Genomic DNA, 25,496 nt, shown 5'->3' on the forward strand with positions numbered 1-25,496 from the left:
ACCGACTATCTACCAAATCAGCCAGGAATGGCCAGCCCACTTTTAAAGTAAATTATTTCTTTAATACAGGGTTCCCCAACCGTTTATTACTTGTGAGCAACATTCAATTGGAAAAAGTGTTGGGGAGCAAAACAAGCATGAAAAACGTTCCGGGGCTGCCCATTAAGGGCTGTGTTTGGCTATTTGAGAAATAAGCACCTGCTTTGAGGCCACTGGGAGCAACATCAAAGGAGTTGTTGAGCAACATGTTGCCCCTGAGCCACTGGTTGGGGAGGCTTTGGACCTCTCTATACTTAGCTGGCTCTGACAGATGTTCAGCCAGATATAAAGTCCATGTTGATAAAGTCTAGGCAATGGTTAATCCTCAGCGTGCTTAGGAAGTTGTTGTTTGGCAAGCAACCCATGTGCTTATCATCACTTACAGGACCATTGAAGCCATATCATTTACTGGGCCTGGCATGCTTTTGCTCTGTAGGTTACACTAATGACAGCTCCTTGGCAAAATGTAGGTGAGATTGCAGCAAGAAACATGTACTTATGTCTGATCAACATGAAGATTAACTCCACTATGAAACTTCTCTCAGAATACTAAGATTGCCTTTTTACAGCTGACAATGACAGTAGCTTAAGTCCTGCATTTTAAAGGGGCAGTATAACCCCTTGTTTATTGGGAGTTCTATGACTAGGCTTGTGCTGAACATATATCTTGCCCATAGTTTTATTCATGAAAAAAATGTGTGGTTTTTATTACTATCCTTTTTACTATCTCTAAAAGTGACCTCTTTATTGGATTCCCTTAGGTCCCTGTCTGTGTTTCAAATGAGGGGTGGCTGTGTCCTAATGGTCCCTGCCAGAAGCACAGTAGGAGGGGAGTAGCGAATCACAGACCTGCAGTCACACAAGCAAAGACAGGCTTCAGTTCCCCATCAGGTCAGCCTAGCTGCTGATTGGTTCCCATCCTACAGTGCAGTGTGCAGAGTGCTGCCACCTGGGAAAGTAGGCAGCAGGAAGTGGAACAGATGAGCAGAACTAGTGGGAGTTTTTGAGAAATTTTCAATATATCAGCCCGAAAAACTACTTTTTAAAGCACATACCTTCTATATTTACATGAGTACAATTCACTGGCACAATATTGGTTTTCACACAATGTTTTTTGCAAAATATTATATTTGTATATGACATCTGTTATGCTCCTGACTAATGTGACCCTTTTGTACGTGACGGCACTATGACAATTATAATGTAAGACTAAGTCAATGTAAAAATCTCTATAATAGATTGGCACTAGAAATACTGTGATATAATAATTGATTGTAATAAACTGTACATCAAGTTGGGACTCCAAGAAATAACATTTTGCTGGGGGAATTATATTACAAGGACTTTTGCCTGCCAAAGGAAGCTAGAGAGCCACACAGTGAATATACTGGAATAGAGCAAGGCCCTCTCAACTAAGATCCAAAAGACCAGCTTCATTAAAATGGAATGGAACTCACAGAAACCTTATGCGTGTTAAGTCAATCCTACTCAGGATAAACAGGCATAAATAAAGTATTTTTTTCCATGACAGTTTGTCTTTAACTCGTCAGTAAAGTTCCCTCCACCACCCCTTTGAGAAACCCCTTTGTTGCTGGGGCACGGAGGAACCAAATCTTGTCATCTCATTATCTTTCATCCATAATAGATTAGAACCTGAAACTTGCCCTTTGAAGGAACAGGTAATGTCTAACACAATTAGTCACAGCCAAGAGTAAGCAGACGCTGCAATTTTGTACAAAAAAAAAATTGGATCAGGTCTAAAGCTGGCCAAATGCCAAATAATATGAGCTGCCAAACTTGCCCCTCCAGACCGGGCTAGCTATTGTGCAGCAGCTATTGGCCTGTGTAAAGGGCCTGTTCAATTGACATCTTGCCACAAACTGTCCAGAATGACATTCTTAAGTGATATTCCCAAAAATGATGACCAAATTATTTGTCCCTGAAAATGCAAATTGTGTTCACTTCAATATGGTGATTACATGGACATGGCATGGTGTTCTTTTTCTTTTTTACCCTCCATTTGTTCCTGTGGCTACACGACTGATACACCAATGTTTTCCTATATCAGTAACTTTGTTATAGGCTAAGGGCTGTGACACACGGGGAGATTAGTCGCCGCGCGACAAATCTTCGTTTTCGAGGGCGACTAATCTCCCCAAAATGCCAACCCACCAGCTAGAAAGCAAATTACCGGTGGGATGGCATATGCGGCGGCGTGATTTGCCGAAGTTGCCTTGAGAGGAAACTTCTGTGACTTTCTAGCCGGTGGGATGGCATTTCGGGGAGATTAGTCGCCCGCAACAAAGAAGATTTGTCATGCGGCGACTAATCTCCCCATGTGTCACGGCCCTAAGGGGGTACAGAACAAAGGCTGGCCCTCCATGGGGTCTACAAGCATGCCCTGTGTGCTACAGCATTGTCAGTAAACACTACAAAGGCAAGTGATCAATAAAAGGAGTCTATATGAAGCCAAACTTGCACCTATTTTTGCATTTAACCCTGCCCACCCCCACCGGACATTTGTCAGTTTGAATTAATACATTTATTTATTAAAGACACTGCTGATTTACTAACACAGGTGCTATATTCCATGTGTGCAGTTACTAACAACAGCAAATCAGCAATTTGTTTTTAAAAAGAAAGCATATATTTGATTTATTGCTGAAGGGAAATGCATTGTTACAACTTGAATGAAAATTATATCTCCAAAATGAATACTTAACCAACAGATTTAATATATATAGTTACATAGTTACATAGTTACATAGGGTTGAAAAAAGACCATTGTCCATCAAGTTCAACCCATCCGAGTAAACCCAGCACACAACCTATACTAACCAATCTATACACTCACATACATAAACTATATATATACAACCAGTAATACTAACTATAGATATTAGTATCACAATAGCCTTGGATATTCTGCTTGTTCAAGAACTCATCCAGGCCCCTCTTATAGGCACTAACAGAATCTGCCATTACCACATCACTAGGAAGGGCATTCCACAACCTCACTGCCCTCACCGTGAAAAACCACCTACGCTGCTTCAAATGGAAGCTCTGTTCCTCTAATCTAAAGGGGTGACCTCTGGTGCGCTGATTGTTTTTATGGGAAAAAAGAACATCCCCCAACTGCCTATAATCCCCTCTAATGTACTTGTACAGAGTAATCATGTCCCCTCGCAAGCGCCTCTTTTCCAGAGAAAACAACCCCAACCTCGACAGTCTAACCTCATAGCTTAAATCTTCCATCCCCTTTACCAGTTTAGTTGCACATTAATATATACATATATGCAGTATATATGCAGTATAAGTCCAGGAATGGTGCACACAGAGAACTCCAGGTTCAAAAAAATGGTGTTTAATTCAATGTTTCGGCTTAGACTCAAGCCGTCCTGAAGACGGCTTGAGTCTAAGGCGAAACGTTGAATTAAACACCATTTTTTTCTACAAACAAGTCCTGTGAGTTCAGTTTGTTTGTGCTTACTAAATATATATATATGTGCCCTAATAAATAATCTTGCCAAACTAAAAAAGTATATAATTATGAAAATGGTTTATTTAGACACAGCAGGGTTTTCTATATGGGCTGTTTTATGTGATATATATTTATAGAGACCTACATTGTTGGGGGGTATACCTTTCCTTTTAATGCCTACGTAATGTAGGCCTATGTAAATCAGTTTTTTGGATCAGTTTCTTTTCTTCTTTCAGGAAATGCGCCTTTCATTAACATCAAAGCTTCCCTTTGCTGCAAGTATTTTAGGTACTGTCTAGGCTGTAACACTTTCTACACACAATCACAAGAAACAAGCGCTTCCTGCTATTAATTAGATGTGAGTGCATTCTGCCTGCATATGCGGTTTCTTGCCTTATGAGAGAACCCCTGGGCAGTATCTCCTTTCAACATGTAGAGAATTAGCCTCCGAGGGGACAACATTTTCTTCCATCCTGGGATAATTCTTCAAGTGCTTGAGGGCAACTCTTATACCTCAGGAGATGGATATAAAGAAACAACAACACCAGCACAATAACATTTCTTATATAAATTAAGCTGAGACCTAAAATGCCCACAAGCAAAACAAAAACAAAACTCCTTACCTAGCCAAATCTGTAAATATATATTTTTCCTATATTGCAGGTGTTACCTTGTACGTTGTATTTATTCCATTAAAGTGATACCAACACTTTAGAGTACACTTACTACCCCCCAGCCCCATATTATGTAACCATGTAGAACTCTGGCATCCCTTCTGCCCTGACTGCTGCGCAAAGTTTCTACCTTTAGACAGTGCATGTAGATGTAGATATTGGCTGTGCAGTACTTAGCGCTGTTGCATCAAAGCTGCAAGTTCATTCCTTCCAAGGCTTCATCTTGTGTAGGAAATTACACAAATTTTTTGGCAACGCGAAATGGGACAGATTTGCTGATCACTACTCTGGAGCTAGGGTTGTCACATTTTTTTGTAATTAAATACCGGCCTTTGGGTGGGTGAATAGGAGGTGATGTCACACAGGGGAGGAGGAATGGGTAGAGTGGGTGGGGAAATGGGCAGGGCATAGGCAGGATGATCCTTATAATGGAGAATCCAGCAGCAGAGAGAGTCAGGTAGGGAGGCATTTATAGGGTATTACAAATTTACCAGCAATTACATTGTAATTCCATCCCTGGCCTGAGCTGGCGCTTTGTTGGCTGGACTGGAATACTGGCTACACATTACGCTGGTTGTTTTTTTTTATCCCTTTGTGCTTTTGCCATTGTGTCCAGGTTGTCAGTAAATGCCCCCTACTAGTTGGTAGGTTCTGATAAAAATGGCACTAGTGTATGCCTGTGGAAGGAACCTTATACATTGGGAAAGTGTCTAATGCAGATGAATACAAAATTCCCTTGTAACTGCAGCTGGGGCAAATCTGTGCAAAGACGTGGTTAAACTGAATTACGTCCTTTTAGTAAATGCCCCTTCTGTATAACCAGGTAGATAATTTTGATGACTTGTAGACAACTGACACAATGGAAATTGCATGTTCTTAGAAACCTGGTAAGTTCTGCTCAAGACTCTGAGCCTGAATAGCAAACTTGCTGGCAATGCTACTGTCATTCCTGCTCTTTTGTTTTTGTGAAACTGCATTATAGGCATAATATTAGTAGTTTTACCAATAACCTCACATGTGCAGTTTTTTATTTATTTCTATTTTTAATATGGCCACTTAACTTTGTTTCATGCACGCCACTGGTTAATCGGCTAATTTTTCCCACTGATATTGGGAAAAGTAACATCGAATAGAGCAGGTATGGAATCTAATATTCAGAAACCTGTTACCCAAAATTCTCTTAAATAAAACTATACAATTAAAAACACAAGGATTAGGTGCGTAAAATTAACTAAAATAGCTCCAATTCATTCCAACTAGGTTTTTGTAAAAAAAAAAAAATGTTTTTTGTTGGCTTAAGGCATGGTGTTCCACATTACAGAAAGACCCCCCCGTTTCCAGAGAACTCCAGGTCTGTATATTCATGGCCAGTTTAAGCTTTTGTAACCAGTCATCTCTATCTTGTATTTCCTTATACAGGATTATCTTACTTTTGTAGCATCTGTGGCACTATTTGGCCCTGCTGAGCAGTTGCATGAACTGCTTTCTACTAGGAATCTTGTAATATAAGGGACAATTCTCTATAGAGGCCCATCTTCCCCCTCCCCAACCTCTGTAACCACTTCCTTAGGGTTTACCCATTTCCCCCTTAACTGGTATGTAAATGCAAAGCAGTGGAATGGGTTGGTGGCCACTACATTTGCATCACATTATCGCCAACCAGAAGCATGGATACTCAAAGCCAGGACCAGGAAAGCTTCCAATTTGCATGCTCCTGCTCACCAACCACTATTTAGGACCTGAAGCGATGTGGCCACATATGACCAACCAACCCACCAACTCCTCTGCATTTCACACCTGGTATGGGGATTGGGTGCAGACTCTGGTGGAGTGGTTCTTGCAGTTAGGGAGGGTGAACTGTGATGGGAGAGGGGCAATTGTTAAAAACGTAAGGGGGATTTGGTGGTCTGTTTTGAATAGGGGTGTAAAACATGTGGGCACAGAAGATACTACTCAGGGAGATGTTGTCCTGCTCTATAAAATTGTCAGTTTCCCAGAGTTCCACTGGTTAAATGCTTATCTATATAGTTCTGAAAGGAGGAAAACTACACTCTTCAAGTGCCCAAGTAAAAAGAGATAAGGTGCATATTTCTCTATAAAAGGTGACAAAATAATGAATCCCAAAGGAATATAATGATGACTTCGGAGGGTCCTTCTTAGCAGTTAAGAAGGTTCCACTTGAATAGCGTCTGGGTTTCCTTAGAAGCACTGAAAATGTACTGCACTTGTACCCACTCCACTTCAAAGGGGTTTGAGATGTAAGTGTACAGTGCAGACTAAGGCAGTTGAAGTTGGATTCTGTAGGTGCACTTAAACATCTTTAGATATTAGGATCAGTTATTTTTCTATCCAATCCTTATCTATTTTCTTTCACAATGAAAGAGTGAATGAGATGGGTAGAGAGGAGTGTTTTCTTTCAGATAATGGCATATTAGCTTTCACTGTGTATTAAATATTATTGCCAAACTAAACTGCTTTTCCTTTGATACCAATGAGCATAGGTTAGATGTATTACAGGACTTTTACTTTAAGTACCTTATGAAGAATGGCTAAAGAAGAAAGGATGTAAAATGTAAGTTCTATTAAGTACAAACTGTTTACATTCCCCATTTTTAGGTGATGAAACTAAAAAATATAAATCACTAGAATCCCTAAACTCAACATTAACAGTAGATGGATGTAATGTTGTGTTATAGGTATTAAGGCAAAACCATGGTGCCTTTGCATTAAAGGAGGTTATCAGACTTTTTTGGATCCAAAATTCAGCATTTACAGTGTCGTACTGGGGTTTGTGGGGCCCCATGGGCTGCCACCTCAGGGCCCCACCCCATTTGTAAACTTTTTCACACAGCCCACCCCACACCTCTTCCCACCCCCCGCCCCCCGATTCCCGTACCTTTTCTTTCCCTTATGGCTGCTATTGGTAAGGGCAGTGATATTTACTATTGTAGTACAGGTAGGAACTGTTATCCAGAATGTTTGGGGTTTTCCGGATAAGGGATCTTTCCATAATTTGGATCTCCAAAACTTAAGTGTACTAAAAATCATTTAAATATTGAATAAACCCAATAGGACTGTTCTGCCCCCAATAAGGATTAATTATATCTCAGTTAGGATCAAGTACAGGTACTGTTTTATTATTATAGAGAAAAAGGAAATCATTTTTAAAAATTAGAATTATTTGTTTATAATGGAGTCTATGGGGCTGATTTACTTACCCACGAACGGGTCGAATGGAGTCCGATTGCGTTTTTTTCGTAATGATCGGTACTTTGCGATTTTTTCGTATGTTTTGCGATTTTTTCGTATGTTTTGCGATTTTTTCGGATTCTTTACGAATTTTTCGTTACCAATACGATTTTTGCGTAAAAACGCATATGTTTAAATGTATGGTGATCCAAATAACAGCAGAACCCTTATCTGGAAAATCCAAGATGCCCAAACATGGGTTGGCTATGGGAACTAAGAGAAAAGGTCTCTGATTTTAATCTCTGAAAATCTAAAATTCCACATAGTTGCCTGCATACAACATTGAATTTGGGTGCAGAGAAAGTGTGGTGATTTTAAATGGCATTATTACACTGCAATTCATCTTTACAAACTGGTTTCTCACTGCATAACCTCTGAGTGTGTGTATAGGAAAGAACTGAGGTTTTTAGCTTATTCCAACTGAGAGAAGCATTTGTTGAGTACGGTACTCTTTAGGCAAGGAATTGGGCTGGTGAAACAGCAGCTGAATTGGCATTATAAAAACATTGCATTTACGCTCTGCCTGAAGCCAATGTTTATTGAGGTATAGTCACTTTGTCACTTAATGGGAATCATAGTGCCCTTTAATGCGGAGAGTCAGGGCCAGAACTAGGGTAGGCAGAAGCAGCCTAGAGCACAATGATTGGGGGGCGCCAGGCAGGCATCTCTCCTGCCTACCCCTAGCCCACGCTCCCTTCTCATTGCCCCCACTGCTTGTCATTATGCGGTGGGGGCAATTACTCCCCCCCCCCCTGCAGGGGGGAGGTGGCCATCTGGGTTGCCTATGGCGCCTGGTTGGCTTGGCCCGCCCCTGCCGAGAGTCAATGTGCCATTTGATTTGGTAATTATATTGTACTGTGCCATTTAAAGAAAAACCATTCCCCTGAAGAGTGTAGGTCTCTATAAAAATACATCACATAAACCAGCTCATATGGAAAATGCTGCTTCATCTAAATAAACCATTTTCATAAAAATATACTTTTCTTTTTTGAAAGGTGTATTTTATTGGTTATCATAAAGAATATAAAACAACGCAACTGACAATACAAAAGGATAAAACATAGTATTTTTTTTTCCAGGTTAAACTATACCATTGTTATATACATTTGTCTCCAGAGTTTATTACAGGCTTTGAAAGATGAGTATAACTTTACAGGGTATAGGTCTGGTAGCAGTTCCAATATATTATGTCCGTCAATTAGTCAAAGGAAATGGGGAGGCTCTGGGAGTCAGGAGATGTATATGGGTGTGGAACTGCTCAGTTACCCTCTAAGTCACACCAGGGACCCCAAACTCTATCAAATTTGTCAGGTGCGCCCCTTGTCTCATATGTAAGTTGGTACAGGGGAGTGACAGTGTTCAATTCTTCCAGGCTGTAATAGTGGGCAAAGCAGGGCCCATCCAGTGCATTGCAACTGGTTTTTTTTTGCATAAAACAGGAGTATGCTGTAGCGTAGCCAAAATATACTTTTTTAGTAGTATGTGCTATTGGGTAATCCTAAATAGAATCAGAATTAACAGTTGCCTCCTGTGATTATACGATTCATGGTGCATACAAACAAACCAAGGCACACGTACATGCTAGGCCCCATCAGCCAATTAATGGGCAAGATTGGCAAGATTATTGAATAGGTCACTTAATATGATATAAATTATCTTATGGTTAAATCTTCATTCTGGGGGTATAGATTTCACTGCCTCTTAATTCTAAGTCACTGTTCTGGGGAATGCTGTAAATAACTATGTCTAGTATTTGTGGGTGTCGGTGTGCCCCTGGAAGCCTAAACTCGCTGCGCCTTTGATATACTGAATGCCCCTGTATCATTTTATGGTGCACACAAGAAAGAACACGTGAAGGTTAGATCTAGTAAATGTATGTACAGCTACCAAAATGAATGTGATTTATACAAATCTTAGGTGGTCTTTTAATACTGGGTGTAGCCTGTACCTTACAACTTTGGGCATGTGCCCCAGATGTTTTAAAAAACATATCCTTCATGTCAAAGGAAATGGACAGCTTAGTATCCTAAAGATTATTAGTAATATACCAAGGAGGATATTACATTGCAATAATACCCTTGAATTGGAGGGGGGGAATCGTCTTCAACAGTAATAAACATATGTAACAATAGACACAAGGTTGCAGTAAGCCATAGCAACCTATCAGCTGGAAGCATTTTCTTGTCACCTGTTTATAATCGGACATTATAGTGGTTGCCATGAGTTACTGCACCGGGGCACACTTAGGGGCATATTTATTATAGTGTGTAAGCCAACATCACCGGTAATGTTGCCCATAGTTAGAAGTCAATAGCAAAGATTTGATTGGTTACTATGAGAAAAATCACCGGTGATGTTAGCTTACACACTATAATATATATTCCCCTTGTCTTTTATTACATAGGAGTTTTAGAATTAAATTCATTGGATTTACCACCTTAAAATAGATCATTTGGGAAGAGCCTATTTCAGACAAATGTCTATCGCCAACTGCTGTCTGCATCAGTGTAATTATCTTCCAATTATGCAAGTTTTAAACTATAAAACCATATTTTAAAAAAGTCATGTAAAGTAATTATAGGTGTTTGAGAAATCCTCATTATTTCTCTTTGTCACAACATGGGAGGACCTTGCCAAACTAATGCACACGTGTGTTTAATGGGGGCCTAAAGAAAGCAATTTAATGATTTATGCAGGAAATTCAGAACTAGTTGTTATGAAAGTGCATCAATCCTCAGTCTGACAATATAACCACAAAATAAATAATAAAAGAGGAGGAGCAGTCTAAATGCAGAAAATAATGACACAGGGTGCTTGGATTTCACAGATTATTATAGGGCACAGTATGGATTTGTGAATGTGCTGGACTCTCCATGGACTTTTTTCAATTGGTTTAACACCTGGACACCAAGGGGTGGGAGCAATGGGTAATGATGGGCATAAAAATTCGCCAGGCATGGAATTTCTGTGTTTTGCCATTGGCGGATTTTTTTTGCATAATGGATGACAATATTTGCCGCGCATCCAAAAATTGTTGCCTGTCAAAAGAATTGTTGCGCGCCAAAAAGAATTGCTTTTGCGTCAAAAAATTGTCTCTCCCTCATCAAAAGAATTGTCTCATCAAAGAATTGTCTCTTGTCTATTGTCTCTTGCTGAATATGGTCTTACAAGGTAAAACTCCATTGGCAAATATTAAAGTGGATAGTGATGTATTGAGGATTTCTCTGTCTCTCTATCACATTTCCTCATAATAACCCAACAAAACTACGAGGTTATGGTCACAAAGTCTGTCAGGTTAACTGCCTCCCTATAGAACTTGTGTATTACTATTTATATGGAAACTCCACTAATGATTATTTTACATGGAAACAAAGGGACAAACTTCTGGCTGTTGTGTCAGTGATTAATCCATGGTATTATCATAGGTTTATAACACATGGATGGATTGTGGCATATTTTCCCTCTTTAAGATGTATCAAAAAAAAATCACTGCCATGTTCTCCTGCTTGTGAATGGATTTTTTCTGTACCAGTGTCCTCTATGAGTCCCACTCACATGTTTACAAGCTGGTTGGTTGCTATGGGTTATTGCTACTGGGAAAACTTAGCACCTTTTTTGAAATATGGGGGAAAGTAATTTGAATGGGTATGAGATATTTTTTTATGGGAAAATAATACTTGTAAAATACAATACAAGCCTGCACTATATACCATAAGCTTATACTGTATATAGAGTTGCCACCTTTTCTGGAAAAAAATACCGGCCTTCTATATTTTTATATTCCTTTCCTATCATTACTATTGGCATTAAGCATAATTTTTACCGGCCAGACCAGTAAAATACCAGCCATGTGGCAACCCTACTCATATATGAAGCCTTCAGTTTTGAAAACAATTGGGTCAGTTTATTTTACAAGGATATTCCTCAATTATTCATAAATAATCATTATATAAACAAAATCTTTTTTTTTTTGTCTACAGAGTTTTGTTATCTAGCTGGCAAGACAGAATTAAAGTTTTCAGCCTCTGGAACTCAGAATGTGTAAGTTTCTGGAATTTGTAACATTTGCAGCCAGGAAAGGAAAGAGGATTAAAAACATGTAGCTGGCTCCAAATCTCTTTCAGTGACTCCGTTACCACAATTCAGACATATGGATATGAGGAATTTAAGACTGGGTTTTATACAAATGTTGTATTCAGTGTTCAGTTGTGCTGCCTCCACTAAGAAATTCGGAGACAATTTTAATGGATTCAGGCTAACAAGGAAGAAAAGCAGGATTTTACTATTAGCTCTACAGAATCTGCTCTGCTAAGCGGATAGGATTACAGGCCAGTATTAGGGACAAGTCCTCAGAGCACCAAAAAGAAACATTGCCATTGCCTTCACACGTTTCAGATAAGGTTTACTTTACTGCAAAATGTAACATGCATTTATGAGTACAGATGTTCATGTGGCACTCCATACATATCTTTCCATCTGTTTATTCAAGAAAACATTCTCCATCAATGTTTTGGTTCTGGTTTGTCAAGATGCTTGACTGTTCACCCGGTGAGCCTTCAGCACGACACATAGGAGAGTGTGGATTGTTATTGACAAGATAATATGTATGTATATATATATATATATATATATATATATGCCTTTTATAGGTGATATTAGCCACCAATAGGTATTTTCCATGATGATGTTGCATTCAGCTAGGCAGAAACTGAAATAAAGGCATTTTGGCATGTTCCTAGAAAATCATTAGCCATGATCCAACGCTTTAGCTTTCACTAGCCACACTCCAACACCTCAGCTATGTCTGTGCAGCATCTTTCCACTGACTGCATGTCTAAGAGGCACAGGAATAGGTTGGAACAAAAGCTGACAGGAGCAATTTGGTAGGGCTTTCCAAAAGCGTCAGACTAAAGCTTAACAAAGAAATAGGATAGACATGCTGAACATTGTATTGTGGGCTTCTGTACCAGCCAAGACTTTGGAGACTTATTCCCTCCCTTACCAAAGCTTAGCTAACTGAACCAGGCAAAAAAGAACACCAGGACACATGAGTGGGGTGCAGGTCGGCCATAGCTTTATTAGAAAACACTTCCTCCTTAGTCCTTGCCATCTGTTTTTCCATATGTACCAAAACATCTGAACTTATAGTGGTTTTATAACCAATGCCGCAGTGGGCATATAACAGACATTAACACCAGAAATTAAATGGCCAAGGACTATCACCCGCCAAGTATAACGAACCATGGTTTATAAATTATATTTGTATGTATGTATGTATTATATATATATATATATATATATATATATATATATATATATATATATATATATATATATTTTTTTTTTTTTTTTAAACAAACAATTATTGCTCGCAGCAGTGGGGGAGAGGAGCCCAGCGTGGGAGGAAATGCCAGGCAGAAGGCATTTTTTACCAATATTTATTTTATGCTTTTGATCACAGATATTTATGGTCCTAGATATTTTTGGACCTTTGACTAAATGGTTGATGTACTAAAGTTTTCCTTTATTTATAATTATGTAATGGACTAGCGGGAGCCCAGACCAAAGGATGGATCTCCAAGGGTGCCTTGAACAGAGTCAATGATCACTTGTTTAGACCTCGCCTGAATGTGAGCTTTTAGCCGATTACAGCCTAAAACAGTGCTCTACAGCAGTGCTGTCCAACTTCTGTTGTACCGAGGGCCGGAATTTTTCCGATCTACGTGGTGGAGGGCCGATAATGGAAGCCAGTTTTGACCACTCCCCTTTTTGAAACTGCACCCACTTGAAACCACACCCATGTTATCACATGACCATACCCATATTAATGGTTGTAGTACAGCAAAAACCTGCCATACTCTGCCTGCCCTACCCTGCCTGTGTGTGCCATACTCTGCCTGCCCTACCCTGCCTGTGTGTGCCATACTCTGCCTTCCCTACCCTGCCTGTGTGTGCCATACTCTGCCTTCCCTACCCTGCCTGTGTGCCATACTTTCACTGTGTGTGCCATTCTTGGCCTGTGTGTGCCATACTCTGCCTGCCCTACCCTGCCTGTGTGTGCCATACTCTGCCTTGCCTTCCCTACCCTGCCTGCGTGTGCCATACTTTCACTGTGTTTGCCATTCTTGGCTTGTTTGTGCCATACTTGGCCTGTGTATGCCATACTCTGCCTGTGTGTGCCATACTCTTCCTTCCCTACCCTGCCTGTGTGTGCCATACTCTGCCTTCCCTACCCTGCCTGTGTGTGCCATACTCTGCTTGCCCTATGATGCCTGTGTGTGCCATACTCTGCCTTCCCTACCCTGCCTGTGTGCCATACTTTCACTGTGTGTGCCATTCTTGGCCTGTGTGTGCCATACTCTGCCTGTGTGTGCCATACTCTGCTTGCCCTATGATGCCTGTGTGTATGGCACACACAGGCAGCCTACAGTGACACAATGCTGCTCCTACAGTCTGCACAATAACTATATATTAAAAAACTTTTTAATTGAAGTACCACCACAGTATATGTTCTTTTTGTAGTGTGCAGGGATTATTTGTGGGTTTCTACTGCTCCTGAGGTGTGAACAGTTGAACAATGTGGGTGATTACAGCCTGAGCCTGAGGTGTGAACACTGCAGGGGGTGAACAATGCAGAGATTAAAAGGTGTGAACAACACAGGGGATTACATATTTAAACAATACAGCCTGATTACAGCCTGAATCTGAGGTGAGGGGGGGGCAGTTAATCCCAGTACTGATACCATTTAAAGTTTACACAAGAGTAAGCCATCAAAGCAGCCAGACAGGTGGGGGGCCACTCAGAGGGGGGTCGCGGGCCGCCAGTTGGACAGGACTGCTCTACAGTATATTCAGCCTATTACAATGTTAGTTTATAGAAGGCTTCAGGGGAATATTTAGTGTATTTTCACACATGCTGTAAACCATGGTGGGCAGTAGCCTAAAATCAGCCATGGAGGGCAGTAGCCTAAAATCAGCCATGGAGGGCAGTAGCCTAAAATCAGCCATGGTGGGCAGTAGACCTGGGTGCCATAGCCCTTATGACTTTAAGAAAGGAACACCAACCCTTAAAGGAGACATATTGGATAAATGGGAAACCCCCTAACCCTGTAGGCAATTATGAATAATATATGGTGCTGGTTTCCCTTTGGGCTAAACATTAACCCTATCTGTAACAATGGCCCCTTTATTGGAGCCCCCTATAGATCCTCTCAGGCCCCTGTCTGTGTTTCAAATGAGGGGTGGGCGTGTCCTAACGGCCCCTGCCAGAAGCACAGTAGGAGGGGGAGAGCCAATCACAGCCCTGCACTCACACAAGCACAGAGAGGCTTCAGTTCCCTATCAGGTCAGCCTAGCTGCTGATTGGTTCCTATCCTACAGTGCAGGGTACGGAGGGCCGCCGGCTCCCCAGCTCATCCAGAGAATTCAGCCAGCAGGAAGTGGCACAGATGGGCGGGGCTAGTGGGGTTTTGGTGGAATTTCTCAATAAATCAGTCAGAAACACAACTTTTTAAAGCCCAATCCTTCTATATCTAGAGGAGTATAATTCACTGGTACATTCATAATTTTTATAGGATATGTCTCCTTTAACTGTTAATATTTGTTTGACACAAACTAGGGAATCCTCTCACTGATCAGCTTGTACAACCAGACACAGTGGATAGCTTAAAGGTAGAGTTTTTTTTGCAGAAAAAAAATAGGATCTGTTTCAGTTTTCCACAGTTTAAGTCAGACAAAAATCTGTGAGAATGTGTTGATGACCACATGTCTACATCTATCCTCACTATGCTATTTAATCCCTAAAAAAAAAAAAAAGCCTAAAATCCATTAAATAATAAAAATATAAAATGAATGGAAAATGTCCTTAACCACTAGAGCCTGTTTATCCTCTAATTTCCAGCTAAAGGAAGTTATATTTCTTTGAGGGCTGAAGGTGTAAGAATTATAAGCCAATTCACGGTGAGCTCTTGAGAGCTACAATATACTTTCTATGTACTGAATGGACTGCAAGGCTATAGATTTATACCTTTCTAAGCTTCAGAACATTCACCCTGTTCGCTAATACAGCACAATGAGTCCTTTGTGCATAAAACTTCTAAATGCTTTTAGGAGTGCATTACACAAAATATATATTATGGACAGAGAGGGGAAATTTCATTTATCATTCATATGGGTGGGAACACAGTATGTCATTTATAATTTCACCATCATGGGCCCAGCAATGGGAAGGGGGGCACCAAGCAGGTACATCTTTCTTCTACCCCTAGTCAACTTTTCTCTTGCCCCCCCCTTACAACATCACTGTGAATGCGCGCTTCTTTGTGCACGCAAACGGGGGGAAGGTGAGGGGGCAAGGTGGCCAGCCGGGGATCGCCTAGGGTGCCCAGCTGACATGGCCTGCCTCTAGGGTTTGATCTTACATTACTCTGTGCTTGATAGGAAACATCTAAACTCCATAGGTTACATGTCGATTTGCAAGTGCAGTGAGCAAAATGAAATTTTAAAGGCAATCACCAAGTTTTTTGCATTGTAATTTCAAGGGTAATTGTGGTTGCAGGGGGAGAGATTCACTTGCACCTACATCAGTTTGATCCGATTTGCCAAAATTACCGCAACTGGATGCATATTTAGTTGCAAATCAGATTCTTTAGGTGCAAGTGTTCTGTGTCTATTGGTTGGTGGGTGTGATGGGAACCTTTGAGCTACCACCTGGTTAGGAGGTGCCCATTGCTCCTGGGTTCCCTATCGTTAATAGACACAGCAGTGCTCCATTTGGAACAGAAGGCAGGAATGACGCTGTGGAAGTGGAGCAAACGGCATCTACATAGAAGTGCAAGGAGCACAATTTAATAAAAGTGGTTTTATGTGCAAATGACTGCAGGGAAAATGTGTGGGGGGGGGGGGGGGGGGGAATAAATGATCACTCCTGTTCCAAAACTGCAGCTGCTTAAACCTTTCTACTGCCCAGGCACAGAGGCATCGGCAGTTCTGCAGAAACAGAAGGAGAACATGAGCAATTAATCATTGCGTATATTACAGCAAATTCCCAATGCACAAATAGAGCCATAGCCACAGACTATATAAGGAGTTTAAAGCAAGCAGTAATTAATCACAAGTTTATTGCCACCAAAAACATTAACTTAGAAAACTGCCCAAACAGTTCATTTAATCAATAAAATGGCTGCAAGCAGTTCTTTTCAGAGAGGTAAAATTTCAGTAGGAACAAGATCCATCTTAAATAAAGCAGGATCTATTTAATATTCAGTTGGAAACAATACGAGAAGAGCTGTCCTTTCTATATATAAACAGGGGTTCTTAGATTGCAGTACCACCTAACAGATACATTCTGTCCTGTACTTTCATGTTCACTAAATGGAGGAACTTTGCTGAAGACTTGATTGGTCTCCTTGATTTCGGCCTAATGAGCAACTGCGTGGCCTAAGGATATTAATTTGAGTGTTTATGAACTGTACATTCAAACTTGTTTAAAGATATAGTGAGCAGATTGAATAGTGGGAATTTCCCACTGGTCCACTGTTTTGCTGGGGAGAGATTTTATGTAGATTGAGAGAGTGCCAGGGCTTAACTATGAATGGTCAAGGCAGAACCTGGGCGTGGCTAAATTTGTTGATAATGCAAATCTTAGGAGGTATGAATTAAAAAAAAAAAAAATTGTAATGATCTAGGGTTGCCACCTGTCCATGGGAAAACTACCTGTTTGAAATCCACTCCTGATGTCACATACCCTGCCCCCTTCCCAGACTTCAACGAGCCAAAAGGTAGCAACTCTATACTGATCCCTAAAGGTGACCACACACGTAGCAATTTTCAACCATCGGTTGCATGAAAGATCGTTCCCACCCTTCACTGACATTCAGGGCTAAATCGTCAGATACAGAGGTGAAAACAATAGAAATTCTACCTCCTTCTGCCGAGTCAGCCCTGAATGTAGATTTTGCTTGGGTGCCTTCAGTGGCGCCCCATAAAAATCTTTTAACCTGGCCGATTGACAAGCCTTTTGCAATATCGGTCGCCTTGTCGAGCTGCCATACAAGCACACAATATCGTACGAAACGAGGTATCGTACAATATCATTGGTGCGTGTATAGCCAGCTTACCACTTGGTACTTGAGAGAGGAACATTATTTATCATAGGGTATGGTTATTCAAGCACAGTGACAGCATTTGGCTACTTTTTTAAGGACCTCATAATAACGTAAAGTAAACATGTTGGTGTAATCAAAAAATACACTAAACTGTATTGGTTTTATAATAAATAAAATTTTATTCGTTTCTCTAAGAGTTCCTTAACCCAACTTATTTTTCCATTGCACTCTATTTCTATGGGATTCTGGGAGCATATGTTTTAATGGGTGAAAGTAAGAATTCACTTTGGGGGAGGTCTAATTTTACTCTTTGAGATATATTATATATATACACCCCTAAAAATAAATTAGCTTGGTATGAAATCGGTTAGCGAAGGTGCCAGGGAAGTATTCAGGTAGAAGAGCCCCAGTCTTAGGACTAATAGTAGGTGTGTGGGGGGGTTTATGTGTGTGAATATATAAAGTGCTGCATGAATACACAGCACTGTACATTTTTACAGAGTAGAAGAGTACACTAATAACAATAAATAGTAAATATGTAACAAGCATAGTAATAAATATATATACAGAGGTTAAGTGCCAGGTGCTTAAAGAATAAGTAAGAATGAGGTCCCTGCCCGGTAGAGCTTACAATCTAAGCTTAGGTTTTTAAAGCTGTGTGTTACCTACTGGCCTTTCCTCCTTCTGAGCATTTGGAATGTACCTGTACTTATGTATTTGAATTGTGTCCCATAGTTCTGGTTACACTTTCACCCTGGCTGCAATGGCTGGCATTTGGGTTCATTTATAGTTGAATATGGTGTGGCAAGGACAGGTAATTTGGTTTAAAATATATTGCTCATTAATTAGGGCAGTGATCCCCAACCAGTGGCTCTGGGGCAACATGTTGCTCCTCAACCCCTTGGATGTTGCTCTCAGTGCCCCCAAACCAGGTAGTTATTTTTGAATTCCTGACTTGGGGGCAAGTTTTTGTTGGATAAAAACAAGACTTACTACCAAATAAAGCCCCCTGTAAGCTGATAGTGTGCATAGAGGCTGCCTAATAGCCAATCTTAGCCCTTATTTGGCTCCTCCATGAACTTTTATGGTGCTTGTGTTGCTCCCCAAGTCTTTTTACATTTGACTGTGGCTCACGAGTAAGAAAGTTTGGGGACCCCTGAATTAGGGCCTCACAGGGCCCCTCTACACTCCTGGGTCCCCCTGTAACTGAAGGCTCTGGTTCCGCTGAAGTTACACCCCTGTATTTTAATAAAGCTGTGAATGACCTCTACCCATACTATAGGAAAACTCATATCTCCGTGTGTTCTTTTAGACAGCCTTCTTTAGGTGTCACCTGGGGGGTTGATAGCAGTAATAGGTTACATGGGGTACTTCATTCCTTACACATTCTCCCTGCCTCAACAAAGTTTTACCTGCTCTGACCAATAGCATGGTTAATAATCAACAGCAAGAATAGTAATTTAAGTCTGGGTAGCACACTAATAAACCATTTATCGCTCAACAAATAATAACAGTTCACTGCAGTTTACATTTTCCTTTAACAAGCGCTGTATAGAGCCAGTCTTTTTCTTTGGTGCAGTACAAAGCTGCAATGATGCATGTCAAGAAATTGCTGTACATAAATCCTTCATTTAGTAGAAATATTCCAATGTCTGTTACAGCACAGCGAGTCTGCGGAATCCATCACTCGGCAGCACAGAATGAGCAAATAAGTCACCTAGTCCTGTGAGCGGTGTTTTAATAGCAATATCAGAAAGTATTTGCCTTTGTCATTATACAGATTTCTTCCTGGGAAATGTCACTTCTGGAGATATACTGTGTTTCCCAGACTATTTGTTTAACATTTAAAATGCATTCAGTGAAGTGCGCTTATTGACTTGCCTGTTTGGTTTGAAACTTCCCGACTCCATCTCTCGGCCTGACAGTCATTATATAAAGCGCCAGTTTGAGCTATCCCGACTGCTTAGCGTTTATTTACTTGGAACGTGGCAAAGCTGCCGAGTTAACGGAACTGCAAATTGAATCAATCGAGGTGAAAAGATCTAAAATCAGCACAAAGAAAAATATAGGCTCTGGCTGTCTAAAGCGACATTCTGCCGTCGGTGCGGGGAGAAGCTGTGAGCACTGGGGTAATAGACAGAGGGAATAGGAGAAAATGATGTTACTCGCATTAAAGCTACCCGATTGCTTCCCGCTTAGAACTTGCTCTAATAAGTGAAGAATTCTGTACTACTGACAGATTTGGAAAGTACAATATGCCAAGATACATAAATGTGTCTCAAATTCCGGCAGCTCTCAGCCTGCATTTACCTGAGTGGGGTTTAAGCTTTATTGAGCTGCAATACTGAGGGATGCAGTAATTATGCCTCCACTGTGTGGGTAATTGCTAGATATTTTACATTTGTGACTATAAGAAATATCTACTAAAAACACATAATACCTGGTCATGTATGCTCTATTAACTGCAACTTCAAATAGAAGTTTTCTTTTAGACTTTTAGGTACCCCCTTTGCAGGCCAACATTTAGTCTTCCCCTTAGAGACTGGAGATATATTGGATAATAACCGTCATCCAACATTATTGTTCCGATAGTATCCAGAACGTCATCTACATTACCTTTAAACCCTTTTACCCTTAAACTGAGTCTTTAATATACAGGTATGGGATCCATTATCCGGAAACCCGTTATCCAGAAAGCTCCAAATTACGGAAGGACCATCTCCCATAGACTCCATTATAAGCAAATAATTCTAATTTTTAAAAATGATTTCCTTTTTCTCTGTAATAATAAAACAGTACCTGTACTTGATCCCAACTAAGATATAATTACCCCTTATTGGGGGCAGAACAGCCCTATTGGGTTTATTTAATGGTTAAATGATTCCCTTTTCTCTGTAATAATAAAACAGTACCTGTACTTGATCCCAACTAAGATATAATTAATCCTTATTGGGGGCAGAACAGCCCTATTGGGTTTATTTAATGGTTAAATGATTCCCTCTTCTCTGTAATAATAAAACAGTACCTGTACTTGATCCCAACTGAGATATAATTAATCGTTATTAGAAAACAAATCTTACTGGGTTTAATTAATATTAAAATGATTTTTTAGTAGACTTATGGCACAGAGATCCAAATTACATAAAGATCCCTTATCCGGAAAGCCAGGTCCTGAACATTCTGGATAACAGGTCCCATACCTGTATTTTAGAATGCCCTATTCTTAGCGACTTTCCAATTGATCTTCATTATTTATTTCTTATAGTTTTTTTCATTATTTGACCTTCTCTTCAAGTGGGGGTCACTGACCCCAGCGTTTAAAAAACAATTACTGTGAGGCTACAACGTCATTGTTATTGTTGCTTTTTATTATTTATCTTTCTATTCAGGCCCTCTCCTATTCATACCCAGTTTCACATTCAAACCACTGCCTGGTTGCTATGGTAAATAGGACCATAACAACCAGATAGCTGCTTAAATACTAAACTGCGGAACAAAAAGCTAAATAAGTAAAAAGAAATTAAAAATGACGAATTGCCAAGTTTCTCTCTAGCTCTGATTTGTGGGAGGGCTTACAATTTATTTATCAATTTTCGAGTTTGTGTACAAAAACACCATATTCACAAAATCAAGCAAGTCTTTTTTGAATCTGACATATTTAATTACAGTAATATTTCTTACTCCTCCCCCCCCCCCCCCCCCCCCCCCCCCCAGAGTTGCAAGGTTTGCATCTGTCTGATGTTATTCATAGAAAGGAACCCAGTGGCGCACATTTGTTATAATGTGTAAGCCAACATCACTAGGGATGTTGCCCATAGCAACCAATCAAATCTTTGCTTTTGTTTTCTAACTTGTAGGTGACCATTCAAATCAAACTGCTGATTGGTTGCTATGGACAACATCACCGATGTTGGCTTACACACTATAAAAAAATATGCCCCCTACAATGTATTCCTTGAACAGGATGCTCCACGTGTGATCTAAGCCTGCAGGTACTTCTATTGCATGTAATTAACCATAAGTAAGGGTTTGCCAATAGGCCAACTTCATGCACGTCCCTTAAGGTGGCCATACACTTAGCAATAACATTAACCGATGGTTGCAGAAAAGATCGTTCCCACCCTCCACTGACGTTCAGGGCTGAATTATCAGATATGGAGGCAGAAACAATAGGAATTCTACCTCCACCTGACGTTTCAGCCCAGAAAGTAGATTTTGTTTGGGCGCTTTCAATAGTGCCAGACAAGAGTCTTTTAACCTGGCCGTTTGAAGAGACGACCGTTATCCGCAGCCTTTTGCGATATCCTCTTCGAGCCACCATACACGCACCAAAAATTGTACGAAACGAGGTTCCATACGATAATATCAGGGCGTGTATGGCTGGCTTTATAATGCAGGCATAATTTGTACTCCATGAACATGTATTTACAGCTCCTGGAAACTGATGTGTATTGAGGAGAAAAAATGCCACTTTGTACCTTTTATTCTTTAGTTATTCCTACTGTTAAGTAATACCTTAAAGTGCCTTTATTTTTATTTATTTACCACTAAAAAGAGTAGGAGGCACTCTCTATGGGGTAACTTGGTCTCAGTGTCCCAAACCCATTTTCATCCTTTTCTGACTAATATTTGCTCAGCATGCAATGTTTGTTTGTCCATGTGGACTGCTGAAAAATGCTGCACCTAATGACCAGATTCATGAATATGGCACCTAGTTCCTCGCAGTCAGTTGGGGCCAATCCACAAACTGCAATGGGTCACAGAGTAGGACTGGAGCTCTGTATCTGAGCCCAGTGAGTTCAATGGATAGCTCACACTTTAACTCATTTGTATGCTGCTCCATAATAGCTAATGAGTCTGTGTGTCTCTGTTGCTGAACAATGCAAACAGCTTGTCTGAATTATTCTAGAACCCAAACAATCCAGCAACAATGCTCTCTTTTGACATGTGAATTAAAAGGCAAAGAACAAATACAGCTGAGCACAATGTTATAGTTATAGAAAGGATTATTTTTTTAATAGGATATCCAACATCTCCTTTTAATTGTTTGGAACTACAACTCCCAGAAATCTGCTAGAGAGTTGTGAGATCTCAGTGTAAGCTTTTGATTCAGATCAGCTGCAGTCTTTGGGAGAATGCCAGTAACTTATAATAAGGTCATGTTTAAAAAAACTACTTACCTTAAGCTTCTTAACTGCCTTGGTGCTGTCCTGCTCCTCGCTCCATACCGTCACTCCCCCTTTATTATACTGGCAATGCCAGCCCTCATGGTTTTCGCACTGCTCCCGAAAAGAGTTAAAGTCTGCATCATCAGGAATGTGCACCATCTCTCCTGTGTAGTCAGGGTTGTTCCTGTGCAGCAGTTGATGGGTTAACGCTGAACCTCCTCAATTTACTGCTCCAATTCAGTTCTACTAGTTCAGCTTTACATGAAGAGGTCCAAGCACAATATTGTGCTGTAAATTAAAAAAAAATGAAAGTGCTGGCCCAAAGATTTGTTATTAAGCAATTTCCATAACTTTATATACCACACTGATGTGTTTGCAATGCCCAGGGCTCAGAGCTGCCCACTTTTTCTCTTTTACCTGGAAATATAGGGGTGCCAAACCCCTCACAGGCTGCTGCTGTTCCAAAGTTCTGTGCTATAAAGATACAACAGCCTGGGCTCTGTAGCTGCAGCCGCTGCACAGCTCACTAAACCTGTCTCTTGTTTCCTGGGCTTGTGCTCCACGGTCTCTATTATTCAGAAGGTAACATCACACAGGTGTCTTAGGTTTCTCACCCTGCCCATTTCTTCCACTCCCTCCTCTTTCCTTGCTAGTAGGCAGCCACCCCTTCCTTCTCTCTGGTGCCTGTCTCCCTCTCAGTCTCCATCTGTTTGACTTTGCAGCAGTGACCGATTTCACTGATCACTAGTCAGTCTCATCAGCAAGTCCATTAAACAGGGCCCCGTAAATATCCTTTGGTAGCAGCCAATGTGGATCCTATGCTTGTTACAGTGCTGCAGTACATTTGCAAACTGCTCTCTTACTGCACCGACACTGCAGATCTCCAACCTGGGATTTGTTTTTAAGTCACAAAGGAATACTGAAGGCCTCCAGTCAAGCATGAATCCCTTTAACACTATGCGGTCATCCTGCAGAAGAATAAAACTCACAAGTGCTCGGCCAATTAGAAATTGTCTCTCCTTCTGCTGGACCAAATCCATACACACATCCATACATCTGACGTGAGCGCAGCATTCTGCTACTGCAGAGCAGCAAGGGAATTCTGCAAGTATCTGCATTCCATAATAAGGAGGCATAAGCCCACCATAGCATTACATTTTCTTTAAGTGCTCTTCTCATTATTTCTGTGGGTGTTTTTTTATTTTAAACTGTTTTAGGATTATTTTGTTTACTTGGCTGACAATGCTGAGGCAGCAGTTCTCATGGGGGGGGGGGGGGCTACTGTATTGGTAGCCTAGGGATTTACTGATTATGCATGTGGCTTTTCCATTTAGAAACTGCAATGCATACAGAAAACTCTGATACCTGCTGAAAGCTGGAGGAATGCAGCCAGTGCCCTTCTTCCCAGCCTCCACTAATTGTACATGGTCATTTATAAGCCCTAGCAAATTTGCACCTTGGCAGCAACCCATAGCAACCAATCAGGTGTTTACTTTCATGGCCCTACTTGTAGCTGGCTGCAAAAAGCTAAGCACTGATTGGTTGCTATGGGTTACTGCCAAGGTGCAAATTTGCCCAGTGTTTATAAATGAGCCCCCATCCAGGGTCAGACTGGGCTGCCGGGACACCGGGAAAAATCCCGGTGGGCCCCAGCGGTCCAGACCCGACCCTTGCCGGCGCTTCCCCTGCCCTGCGGGAGAGGGGTTAGGGGACACGCCTGGCGGGGGCCCCGGTGAGCCCTGCACCCACCAGTCCGACCCTGTCCCCATCTGTAAGAAGTTGTCTGTCTATTTCCTTAACTACTTGCAAGGTTAATTCCAAGGATCACTTTAAATTTAATTTAGTTGGTAGGTTTATATCCCCTTTAATAGCATTTTTATTCCCAAGCATAAACATACAGCGGGGCTTTATTAATGCACCAGTTTGTTCTTCCCTCCAGGCTGTAGGTAATGCTGTAGTGTAGCTCTGGCCACCTCCCTCAGGGCTCACAATAAAGGCATGTTCAGGTTGCAGACTGGAAATCCAATCCTACTGAAACTGTAGGGTCATATCATGTGACTGCATGAAGTTTTTATGAAATGCAGTACCATTGATATAAAAATGTAACAATTTTTCCAACAACCGAGGCTACTGTTAGGGCCTGGACAGTAACTTTTGGTAGGGGCATCTCATGTCCTTGCAATCCAGGGGAGTTAAGGCAATATGTGAGCCCCTGGGATGTTTACAAAGGACCCACTGTGTTTGCTGTGAGGACACGGTGAATATTTAATTGTATAGGGTCAAAAGGTTTATGATGGGGTTGTATAGGGCCACAAGGTATATGACTGGGTGCTATAATTTCATAGCACAAAACCAATGATCTAACAGGGGTGGGCAGTGAGCATTGGGAGAACTTGGAGGAAACCAAGTCAAATGCAACATTCCCCATTAAAGAGGAAGACCCTAGGAATAATGGAATATGCCAGTTGTGGTTAAATTCCCACTTTGTTAACTTTTAACTGTAAGTAAAGGGGTTTTGATATTCTTAAACCGTTTGCAATTGTTCATCTTTTTTTTTTTACTATTTGTGTTTTTTTTTTTAATTATTTGGCTTTATATTTAGCAACTCTCCAGTTAGGAATTTTAGCAGCTATTTGGTTGCTAGTGTCCAAATTACCCTAACAACCACATAGTGGTTGAATGAGAAACTGAAATATAAATAGGAGTGGGTCTGAATTGAAAGGTAAGTAATAATAAGCAACAATGACAATACAATTGTAGCCTCAAAAAACAATAATTT

The 25,496-nt window shown here is 40.8% G+C and overlaps 1 protein-coding gene across 1 annotated transcript in view; it reads right to left on the reverse strand.

Annotated features, from left to right (window-relative positions):
* stard15 (StAR-related lipid transfer (START) domain containing 15) overlaps positions 1–23,250 on the reverse strand; it is a 36,115-nt gene extending 12,865 nt beyond the window's left edge. The window contains exon 1 of the mRNA NM_001011090.1: positions 22,730–23,250. Coding sequence (NP_001011090.1) covers positions 22,730–22,876 — 147 coding nt within the window. The 5' untranslated portion in view covers positions 22,877–23,250. The remainder of the gene's footprint in view (positions 1–22,729) is intronic.
* Between the last annotated feature and the right edge of the window lie 2,246 nt (positions 23,251–25,496).

The sequence above is a fragment of the Xenopus tropicalis genome, chromosome 3, assembly GCF_000004195.4.
Source record: "Xenopus tropicalis strain Nigerian chromosome 3, UCB_Xtro_10.0, whole genome shotgun sequence".
Classification (NCBI taxonomy): Eukaryota; Metazoa; Chordata; class Amphibia; order Anura; family Pipidae; genus Xenopus; species Xenopus tropicalis.